The 12,223-nt window shown below is 45.7% G+C and overlaps 1 protein-coding gene across 1 annotated transcript; it reads left to right on the forward strand.

Moving 5' to 3' along the window:
* Window positions 1-283: 283 nt before the first annotated feature.
* Window positions 284-763, forward strand: LOC133754098 (phospholipid phosphatase 2-like; the record flags this gene model as incomplete). Its single annotated transcript, XM_062184681.1, has 2 exons — window positions 284-487; window positions 599-763. Coding segments are annotated over 2 exons (348 nt in total), but the record flags the coding sequence as incomplete, so codon positions are not given.
* Window positions 764-12,223: the final 11,460 nt, after the last annotated feature.

A 12,223-nucleotide genomic window follows, 5' to 3' on the forward strand; every position in this document is an offset into this window, starting at 1 on the left:
TCAGACCTGGCGAGTTGGTGCTGATTAAGACCTGGAAGGAAGACAAGCTCCAACCACGCTGGGAGCGCCCAAGCCACGTGCTCCTGATTACTGAGACAGCTATGCCAACCATGGGAAAAGGATGGACTTGGGCTGGAAAGGACCTCTGGGACAAAAAGGAAGGGCCCAGTTGTGTGATACATCTAAAGGACCCTTAGAAGCAGATAAAAAGAAAAGCAGTTCCTCTCTCTGAGCTCTGCTTGCCCCGGTGGGTGTGGGGTGCACAGGTGGGCACCCCGGCTGACCTGATGCACCTCCTGCCCTGCCCCAGCTGTACGTACAGGCACGGCTCTGCTGGAAGTGGGCACGGCTGCTGCGGCCCACGGTTCAGTTCTTCCTGGTGGCCTTTGCGCTCTACGTGGGCTACACCCGAGTGTCCGACCACAAGCACCACTGGAGTGACGTTCTCGTCGGCCTCCTGCAGGGGGCGCTGGTTGCTGGTTTTACTGTGAGCTCTGGGCCCTGTCCCGCTGCCTTGTCCGGAGAGCCCCCTTCGGGACCTAGGCCCGCCCACCCAGAACCTCTTCCGGCTCCACATTCCCACCCTGTCTCCTCCCAGGTCCGCTACGTCTCAGACTTATTCAATCCCCGGCCTCCGCGGCCCTTCCAGGAAGAGGGGCCGGAGCGGAAGCCCAGCCTGTCCCTGACGCTGACCCTCGGCGAGGCCGAGCACAATCACTATGGGTACCCGGCCTCCTCCTGACCCGTGGCCCTGGTCCTGGCCGGGTCTGTGTCTGGGCTGTGGTGGGGCCGGGCTGTGTGGCCCCGGCTCTGTGTCTGGGCTGTGGTGGGGCCGAGCTGTGTGGCCCTGGCTGTGTGTCTGGGCTGTGGTGGGGCCGGGCTGTGTGGCCTTAGCTCCTGTCTGGGCTGTGGTGGGGCCGGGCTGTGTGGCCCTGGCTCCCCCTACCCTGACAGAGGCCATGGAAGCTGGCTGGGTATGGGAGTGGCATGGGCTGTTGGAAGAGTATGGTAGCTTCAATCCTCACCTCTCTCATAAATGTAGCCAAAATCCTGAACCAGATTAGGAGAAATGACTTGAGAACAAAAAGAAGAGTGAAAATGGGACCAGAAAGTGTAAAAATAAAAAAGGAGGGATTTGCAAGAAAATGGAAAATTACTGTTAGTCGACTTACAGATGCAGACAAACAGGATGCTACAGAGTAGCCAGCTCACAAGAGGAAATTAGAGTACAGATAGAAGTAAGGAGGAGGGTAACTAACTTAGTGACTAGTCCAGGAAGATCGCACACCCTGCAGTACTTAACCAGTGAGGAACCAGGGGCAAGACCTCGGAGTTGGGATATAAACTGCTTATTATAACTGTTCAAGCGTGCTTGCTCATCACATGCCTGGCCTGATTTTGCAAGAGTATAAGAGTATATCACTTCCACTGTACTTCCAAGTCCATCTTGGGTGGACAGGTGAGGATATTTCCCACACCTGTTGATAGACATGGCAATAAACATTAATGTGCGAGTCTTTGTATAGGTTTATACTTAATGTTCCTCTTGCTAAAACTGGAAGTGGAATGGCTACATATGATAGGTGTAAGCTTAACTTTTAAATCAACTGCCCTGGGGCCTGTGCTGTGGAGTAGTAATAGGTTAAACCTCTGCTATGGTGCTGGCATCCCATATGGGAGCCAATTCAAGTCCTGGTAACACCATTTCTGATCCAGCTCCCTGCTGGTGGCCTGAGAAAGCAGTGGCCCAAGTGCTTGGGCCCCTGTACCTGTGTGGGATACCCAGAATAAGCTCCTGGGCTCCTGGCTTTGGATCAGCCCAGCTCTGGCCATTGCGGCCATTTGGGGAGTGAACAAGTGGATGAAAGACCTCTGTGTCTGCTATCTGTGTCCACTATCTATAGGTGCCAATTATGTCAAATCTGTTGTTCAATTTTCTGTATCTTTTACCTTCTCTCTCCCCTCATCTTTCTCATAATTAAGCAAGTCTCTGGGAAAGTGCCTTTAGCAAGATTGCTACAGTTGACTAAATGACAGACACATAAACCATGAGGAATCTTGCTCTCCAGGGTGCTTAACTGTAACTCTCCTCCCATAATCCAGAAAGTTCACAGCACCTTTTCAACTTGACTGTTCTAGGCAGGACAACCTGGGTATGGAGTGACTCCCATCACCCATTCACCCAGATTCTGTTGAATTCTTGTAATAACCCTGACATCATGCCAGGTGCTACCTGGATGACAGACTTGCATAAAAACAATACAATCAGCAGGCATTGTGTTTTAAACATTAGGGCACTATTTGTCCAGCAGTGCAGCTAGGTAGTATCACTAACAGATACCAACAAGGATTTGAGAATTTAATGTAGGAAACCAACTGGTGCTTATAATATTGATCCAGAGTAAAAGGCTTCACAAACTTCAAAGGTAAACAATTTTCCAACACCACCACCACTAGAAATTTAGGGATTATCAACAAAAGATTACTATATAGCCAATAAAAGTGATTGCTTCAGGGGGAAAAGGGCATAAATTTCAGCTTAAGTCTGTAAAATGACCAACATACATACATATTTGTAGAGGGGAAAATGTTTTGTAAGGTGTACACGTGTGGGTTTATATTTACATGGCTTAGTCCTGAATGGCTGAATGGCGGGACAGTAAGTGACCTTAATTTTTCCATCTTTCTATATTAAGCATGTATTACATACTATGCTTATTTGTTAGGTTGAGAATTGCCTCATTTATTACTTTCCTTAGGAAACTAGAAGAAAGTCAGTATTTGTGGCCATATGAATTGTAGAGTTTATGGAGGAAACTCTTTCTTAGGTAAATAGTCCGGGATGAGAAGTGAGAGATTCTTATCTTAGCATCTCCCTAAGGAACTGTTAGGAGGAACATAAGAATCCCGCTTTTCTTCAGCACAAATTTGCCACTCAGTCCTGCATGCAAAGAAGTTGGAAGCAGCTCCAGTTTCTATCAGATGGTACAGATCCTGGATATTTGACATTTCATTTAAACATGGACAAGACTGACATGTCCCAGCACCTACTTAGTGAGCATACATCAGTATGCTCACTCTATCCCAGAAACATGGCTCCTCTCACTTCAGAGCTATCTTCTCTGACGAACACATAGACTGCCAAGGGGAAAGCATTCCTGAATATTTAAATTATGTATTTGTGTCCAATTAGAGGTCACCTAAGTTCAAGGGTGTAATACACTTGGAATTCTTTTCAGACCTTCTCACACTAAGAAACTTACCTGGCGATTTTAAAAAACTTGTGGAAAATGAATAGAAAAATTAACTCATAGAAATATCTAATTCATGCTTCTCTGTGGTGCCTGGGAATATCTGTAAATACTGCTCTTACGACCGGCACTGTGGCACAGTAGGTTAATCCCCTGCCTGAGGCACCAGCATCCCATATGGGTGCAAGTTCTAGTCCCAGCTGCTCCATTTCCAACCCAGCTCTCTGTTATGGCCTGGGAAGGCAGTAGAAGATAGTCCAAGTCCTTGGGCCCCTGCACCTTGTGGGAGACCCAGAAGAAGCTCCTGGCTTCAGATTGGTTCAGCTCCAGCTGTTGTGGCCATTTGGGGAGTGAACCAGCAGATGGAAGCCCTTTCTCTCTCTCTCCCTCACACTGTCTGTAACTCTACCTCTCAAATAAATCAATAAAAATCTTAAATACTGCTGTGTTTATTAAATAGCGATAAATTTCTAGATTTTGGCTTAGCAACAATCTATGAGAAAACACAAACACAAAAAAGGATTACTGATTGCAGGGAGCTTAGAATCACTTAAGAAAACTGGATATGCAGATGATCACCTGGGATAACACCAAGCTTAGCTCATTCACAAACTAAGGGACCAGAACTCAACATGACACAAAAGTACAATAGGCACTAAATTTTGTGTTGAAATATTCATAAAAAATGGTCTTCCCCAAGATAACAAGTATGAGTAACAGCAAACAGGAGGCCCAGGGTCACCCTAATTCACTGGTAGTGGCATGGACAGAGATGTGCCCAGCAACATGCTGTATTCCATCAAAAACATGAGGAGACACATTTCCCCATCAAGGACACAACAAGCCTCAGAGAAGTACGAGACCGTGCCACTGACAGCCAGTCCCAGAGTCTCTGATGGATCTCATGGCTGAACCTCCAACTTAACTTTTACCTCACATCAGAATCTGTCCTGTGTTGGATGGAAGAGCGAGAACATTCCTGGCTTGGCCACTACCTAAGTGTACTGCAGAGACCACAGTCACATTTTTAAAAAAAATTTAAAAATTATTTTAAAATATTTTTAAAAAAAATTTAAAATTTTTATTTATTTGGCTGGTACCATGGCTTAACAGGCTAATCCTCTGCCTTGCGGTGCCTGCACACTGGGTTCTAATCCCATTTGGGGCACTGGATTCTATCCTGGTTGCCCCTCTTCCAGGCCAGCTCTCTGCTATGGCCCAGGAAGGCAGTGGAGGATGGCCCAAGTCCTTGGGCCCTGCACCCACAATGGGAAACCATGGCTCCTGGTTTCGGACCAGCATGATGAGCCGGCTGCAGCAGCCATTGGAGGGTGAACCAACGGCAAAAAGGGAGACCTTTCTCTCTGTCTCTCTTTCTCTCTCACTATCCACTCTGCCTGTCAAAAAAAATATTTATTTGAGAGGCAGATTCAGAGAGAGAGAGATAGAGAGAAAGAGAAAGAGAATAGGCTCTTCTGTCCACTGGTTCACACCCCAGATGGACACAACAGCAGGGGCTAGGCGAGGAGCCTGGAACTCTATGCTGGTTTCCCACATGGGTGCAGGGACCCAAATACTTGGGCCATCTTCTGCTGTCTCCCAGGTACATTATCAGGTAGCTGCATCAAAAGTGCAGCTGGGATTCTAACTCGTCCCCCCATGGGATGCTGGCATTGTAGGTGGCAGCTTAACCCACTGTGCCATGATGTCACTCCCAAGGCCATGTTTCTTAAGCGGGCCTGTCATCTCTCACTAGGAAAGACAAGCGACATTTCAGTGCCTGACTGCTCATTTAATGAACTTCAATTCAGTAAGAAGTGGCATCAGTCCTGGGCTACCCTGTATAGAAAGGCTCAAACACGCCTTGAAATGGAAAACTTTATCTCTAATGAAGAACAGGGCTTTATCTTGTGAGTAATCTAGAGGTAACAATAAGAAAGAAAAGCGCCTAATTTCAAGATATAGCGAAGAAGGATCACACGCAAGCCACGGGCCTCTTCTGCTTAAAAGTTTTAGTTACACAAAGGTTCCAGGGATCACATTTAGCTTTTCAGAGCTGGTCTCTTGAGGCTCCTCTTAAGAAATGGGGAAAGGTAATTTCTCCCTTTTTCATGTCTCGTAAGTAACTGAATATAGTCATTTTTAATATTCTCAACAATAAAACGTGGTGTGTCTATGTTCACCTATCTACCCACCACAGGCTTTCTCTCACTCTATCTGCATCCTTTTATGTGTAAAAGCAGCTTTGAAAAAGCTTTTGGAGTAACCACTCTTTGTAACACACAAGGAAATCCACACAGGTGCTTTCTCTAAGGGAGTTTGAGTTCAGAAGGCTCTTTTTTTTTAAGGATTTATGTATTTATTCAAAACTCAGATTTACGCAGAGAGAAGAGAGAGAGATCTTCCATCTCAGGGTTCACTCTCCAATTGGTTGCATCAGCCAGAGCTGTTCTGATCTGAAGCCAGGAGTTTCTGCTGGGTCTCCCATGTGGGTGCAGGGGCCCCAGGACTTGGGCCATCTTCCACTGCTTTCCCAGGCCATAGCAGAGAGCTGGATCAGAAGAGGAGCAGCCAGGACTCAAACTGGTGTCCATATGAATGCCGGCGCTTCAGGCACCAACCCGCTGCACCACAGCACCGGCCCCAGAAAGCTCTTTTCTGTGGTGTGTAGCACAGGCCTAGGCACGCAGTATACACCCTATTAGGATCTCCTGACTGATAGTGAAATCTGTAGATTGCATTGTGTACCCTACCCACAGAGTTATGTCTGCCTGTCAACAGTTCTGGGATGACACAGCAAACAAAACAAAATGCTCACACTTCCTAGTTACCATTGTACAGTGTGAGTTCAACTACCACAACATCGACTGACAAGTATTCATAATATGGCAGAAAAGTAGAAGAGATTACTGTCACAAGAGACAGAAATTCAGAACAGGCAAAAGAGGGGCAGGTGTAGTGGTGCAGCAGGCTAAGCTACCATCTGCAAAGCTGGCATCCATATAGGCGCTGGTTTGTGAGCTGGCCTCTCCTCATCTGATCCAGCTCTCTGGGAAATTTTTTGATACATACACTGCAGAGACGGCCTAGTTAAGGTTCTCTTACATGCTGAATTCCTTGTCAATCATGAATCAGTTCATCTACATTATGTTACCATGAGAAAGGAATCTCAAAGGTTAAGATCTTGTCTTATGAACAGTAACTTTTTAAACTTCTTTTGAAATTGCTGATTTGATTTCTACAACTCGGCTTATAAGAGCAGCCAAGAGACATGGAAGCAAGAATACCTCCTTTCCTCTGGCTTTCATTCAAGGGGAGGTGGGACATGGTGCTTCGGGAGCAGTGGTCAAGACACCACTTAGGATATCACATCCCACATCAGAAGCCTCAGTTCCTGCCTAGGTGCTGCTTCCCATCCAATTTCCTGCAAATGTGCTCTCTGGGAGGCATCAGAGAATGGCTTAACTTCGTGAGTCCCTGTCACCTAGGAGGAACATATTGTGTCCTGACTCCTGGCTTCTGTCTAGCCCAGCCACTGCTGTCCACACGAAGTGAACCAGCAAGCTCTGTCTACTCATTTCTCTCTCTCTCACTTTGCCTTTCAAGTAAATAAACATCTAAAATAAAAATCTCAGGTAAATGGCATTTTGGGCTGCTGTTGTTTCCTTTACTCCCTGCAGTAAAGGCCACCATCAGCTTCCTGGTCCTGTTCACTGTCTGCCTTCACTGCTAGAAAGGACAGAGAAGAAATTCACTTTCCCTTTGTATCTGAGTGAATGGCTATAATGACCATCCTAAACTTGGCAAGAAATGGTTAAGGCAAACACCTCAGTAGCTTTACAAACTAAATGATTTAGAAAATCCTGTTGATCAGCTGTTACCTTACTGAAAACCACCAGGCTATTTATCAGCAAGAGTAAGATGAGAATCAATACTAAACAAATACTAAATAGCTACATTGTGCTCTGAGACAACGTGCAAACGTCATTTCCTTAAAAAGTTTCTTAAGCAGCAAAAACAGCATGCCAGTTCAACACAAAACTCTCCTGAAGTGAACTTGTTTTTCCAAATGGCAGGCTCTGATAAGATCAATTTTAAAGTTTGACCAATAATTCCAACAATTCTAGGTTACACTGCTACACATATCATGACAAGGAAGTATAAACATTTGAAAGTTCTTAGTTATTCAATTACATTCAGGAAATTTTTATTATGTGCCCATGAGCAAGGACTTCATTAGTATAAAATCCAATCCTATGAATTCCACATAATAAATTATTTTAAAAACAGAAACTATAACCATGTGGAAGAAGCAAGCTGTGGCCCACCAGATAATGCTAGCCTTGGAGAAACAATGAAACACGGTGTTGAGAAAACAACTGTAGTCCTAAGTGATGTTAGTGACAGATACAGCAATGTGTTAACGCCAACTGGTTCTGCATAAAACAGCTGTGCCAAGAGCATGAAAATTCCATTTAAAGACTGGTGTGGACAACCAGCAGACCCAGAGAAGAGCAATGGATTGTTAAAGAAAGTGGAAATTCGAATATACAAAAACGGTTGAAGAAAGTAGGCACAGTTAGCCTGGAGGAAGAAAAAAGACAAGTGTGACATCTGTCAAATGTTTTTAGAACTGCCCTAGTAGAAGAGTAATGATGTAGTCCTTCAACGAGGCAAAAATTTTACCAAGCATGTAAGTTGCAGGAAGGTCCTGGGACTGGAGGTGTTACAGTAAAATGGGCTATGTTGGAGAATCTGAAGGTACTTTTTAAAGTGTACGGGAAGGCCGGTGCCATGGCTCACTTGGCTGATCCTCCACCTGTGGCGCCAGCACCCTGGGTTCTAGTCCCTGTTGGGGCACTGGGTACTAGTCCCGGTTGCTCCTTTTCCAGTCCAGCTCTCTGCTGTGGCCCAGGAGTGCAGTGGAGGATGGTTCAGGTGCTTGGGTCCCTGCACCTGTATGGGAGACCAAGAGGAAGCACCCGGCTCCTGGCTTCAGATCAGTACAGTGCCAACTGTAGTGGCCATTAGGGGAGTGAACCAACGAAAGGAAGACCTTTCTTTCTCTCTGTCTCTGTCTCTGTCTCTGTCTCTCTCTGTCTCTCTCTCTCTCTCTCTCTGTCTATAACTCTACCTATCAAATAATATAAAAATATTAAATTGTACGGGAAAACAAATTAACAGATAGGCTAAATGGGTGGCATTAGCATAGTGATGCAAGCAGAATGAGAGGATGTACTGTCTGCAGCTTTCCATATAATTGATCACTCAGAACATTTCCTCAAGCAACAGAGTGAAAAAGTTACTTTTCTACAGGAAAGCTAATTTATTTAAACAGCTGTCAAGTGACTTCAAACTATGTCATTAAGAGATCAGTTCAGGCCGGCGCCATGGCTTAACAGGCTAATCCTCCTCCTTGCGGCACCGGCACACTGGGTTCTAGTTCCATTTGGGGTGCCAGATTCTATCCTGGTTGCCCCTCTTCCAGGCCAGCTCTCTGCTATGGCCCAGGAAGGCAGTGGAGGATGGCCCAAGTCCTTGGGCCCTGTACCCGCATGGGATACCAGGAGAAGCACCTGGCTCCTGGTTTCGTATCAGCGAGATGCACCAGCCACAGTGGCCATTGGAGGGTGAACCAACGGCAAAAAGGAAGATCTTTCTCTCTATCTCTCTTTCTCTCTCACTATCCACTCAGCCTGTCAAAAATAAAAATAAAAAATAAATTTAAAAAAAATTTGTTCAGGCCAGCCCCGTGGCTCACTAGGCTAATCCTCCACCTGCGGCACTGGCACCCCAGGTTCTAGTCCCAGTCGGGGTGCCATATTCTGTCCTGGTTGCTCCTCTTCCAGTCCAGCTCTCTGCTGTGGCCCGGGAGTACAGTGGAGGATGGCCCAAGTCCTTGGGCTCTGCACTCACATGGGAGACCAGGAGGAGGTGCCTGGTTCCAGGCTTCAGATCAGTGCAGCACCCAGCCTAGTGGCCATTTGGGGGGTGAACCAATGGAAGGAAGACTTTTAGAAAAATAAAAATTAAAAAAAAAAGAGAGATCAGTGCAAAACAAAAGTGGGTTTTGGAAAATAAAAAATGTAAAACTCTTCCTTCGCATAGCAGAACTGTATAACCAGTAATAAGTCTACTGCTAAGCACCATTATTGCAGGAGAGAAGAGATCTGTGTGTGCACGTGGGAGTAGGTCTCCATGTCACAGAATCCTCCCTGGTGCTTGTCCTGGTGGTAAGTCACCATTGGACTAGCTGGCTCCTCCCAGCCATTCCCAGATGCAGCTCCTGATTTCAGCTCCCCACTGATGTCACGCTGGGAGTGATGGCCTTCCACCCACATGGGGAAGTGGATTCAATCATCAGGTCCCAGTTTCAGCCTGGCCTAGCCTCAAGTCACAGTAGACACGAGCTGGTTCTTCTCTGTGTCTCTCAAATAAGTGTTTTTAAAATGTTTTAATTGTGTTGGCCTGCTATATGTTGGTCTGTTTTCTGCTGCTGTAACAGAATACTCAAGACCAAAGCAGATGCTGTGGCGTGGTGGGTTAAGCTGTCATTTGGGATGCCTAGATCCCATACTGGAGGGCCAATTTCAGTCTTACCTCCTCTGCTTCCCTTCCAGCTTCCTGCTAATGTGCCAGGGAAGCAGCAGATGATGGTCCAAATCAACAGGGAACTGCCACCCAACTGGGTGACCTAGATGGAGTTCCTGAACTCTTGGCTTCAGCACGCCCAGTTCCAGCCGTTGTGGGCATTTGGAGTGAACTAGTCAATGGAAGCTGTCTCTGCCTTTCAAATAAATTAAAAAACAAATAAACAGACAAAAAAATACCTAAGACTGGGTAAATTTGCTTCTTATCATTCTGGAGGCTAGCAGTCCAAGGTCATGGGCTACATTCAGTAAGGACTCATGGCTGAGTTCCAGGGTGACCTAGTTGATCACATGGCCAGATACAACCAGCATGCCAAAGACAGCTTGCTTTTCAAACAAAGCCACACTTTTGATAAAACATGAATCCATGTAAGTATAAATCATTCCATGAGCAGAACCCTCCAACCCAATCACCTCCCCAAACTACCACACTTCACAGCACCGTTAATGTCTGACTTTGGGGATTACAGTTCCAATACATGACTACTGGGGGACAAACATTCCAAACATAGCACCTAGCTAGGTGACAACCCTATGCCAAACAGTGAAATCCAGGATCCACATGCATTGCAGAAAGCTATTAAGAATAAACGTTAAACTGGCTTTAACTAATAGATTATAAATAAATCACACCCAGTGATAACTACTGATTCTCTTGCACTGTAATCATCTATCTTTTCCTCATCCTTGCCAAATGAGAAAAGGGCCTTATTTAATTTTAAACTTTAGCAGTTTATAGTGTGCCCAGCACATGGTAGGCACATAATCAATCTATGTGGAATAAATGAACTGTAAGACATAGTATTTTGGGGGGCCAGTGCTGTGGCATAGAGGGTAACTGCAGTGCCAGTATACCATATGAGCATAGGTTCGAGTCCTGGCTGCTCCTCTTCTGATCCAGCTCTCTGTTATGGCCTGGAAAAGCAGTAGAAGATGGCCCAAGTCCTTGGACCCCTGAACCTGTGTGGGAGACCCAGAAGAAGCTCCTGGACCCTGGCTTCAGATCAGCACAGCTCTGTCCATGTCCATTGCGGCCACCTGGAGAGTGAATTAGCATATGGAAGACCTCTCTCCCTCTCTCTACTTTTCAAATAAATAAATCTTTTAAAAATATAGTATTTTTAAAAATTATAAGTTTCAAGCTAACATATGGAAAAAATGTCAAAAAAAGTTATTACAATGAAGCTGCTTCTTCATTCTTGGCTCACAAACAGATCAGAATCGAAACAGGTAAGTTTTCTCCTTCAGAGATAGTTCAAGTGTATGGAAATCAGTATGACTGTCTGAAATGACCAAAGCTGATGAAAGGACCTAGATGCCTTCGGAAGTTAACTGTATGATTACAACCAAAATAATTTTTATGTAAGCTCAAGTTAAATCTGGGCACTTAATTAGAAAATTACTACTGTTTGATTTCTGCTAAACCATTTTTCCTCTTTCACTTCAAAAAGTTATTCACTTTAAAAATAATTATCACAAACTGACCTATATTTTGAAAGGGGACATTATCAAATTGAAGCATTTTTTTTTTGAGAGGTAGAGTTACAGATAGAGGGAGAGACAGAGAAAGAAGTCTTCTATCTGCTGGTACACTCCCCAGGTGGCCGATTTGAAGCCATGAACCAGGAGCTTCCTCCAGGTCTCCCATGCTGGCTCAGAGGCCCAAAGACTTGAGCCATCTTCCACTGCTTTTCCAGGCCATAGCAGAGAGCTGGATCAAAAATGGAGCAGCCAGAGCTCCAGCTGGGACTCCAAACAGTGCCCATATGGGATGCCAGCACTGCAGGTGGAAGCTTTAGTTGCCATGCCACAGCACCAGCCCCAGCACTTTTAAAACACTGGAAATCTGCAGGCAATAGTCTAATTTGGTGGGCTGTTGGTCTTTTTAATTTGACAGATAAAGTGAGACAGTGAGAGAAGGAGACAGAGAGAAAGGTCTTCCTTCCATTGCTTCACCTTCCCAATTGGCCACCACAACCAGAGCTATGCCTATCCGAAGCCAGGAGCCAAGTTTTTCCTCCTGGGCCTGAGTGCAGGGACCCAAGCACTCAGGCCATCCTCCACCACTGTCCCAGGCCATAGCAGAGAGCTGGACCAGAAGAGGAACAACTGGGACTAGAACCTGGTGCCCATATGGGATGCCAGCGCTGCAGGCAGAGGATTAACCAAGTGAGCCATGGCGCCGGCCCAGGCTATCAGTCTTGAAAACTGTAGTAACCAAGAAGATGGAACTTGAAAGGACACAGCTGTAGAGAAGCTGATAAAAGGGATCTGGGTGGGTGACACAATGACCCAACTGCAGAGGACTTTCTGAGACCTATT

This window comes from Lepus europaeus, chromosome Y, assembly GCF_033115175.1.
Source record: "Lepus europaeus isolate LE1 chromosome Y, mLepTim1.pri, whole genome shotgun sequence".
NCBI lineage: Eukaryota > Metazoa > Chordata > Mammalia > Lagomorpha > Leporidae > Lepus > Lepus europaeus.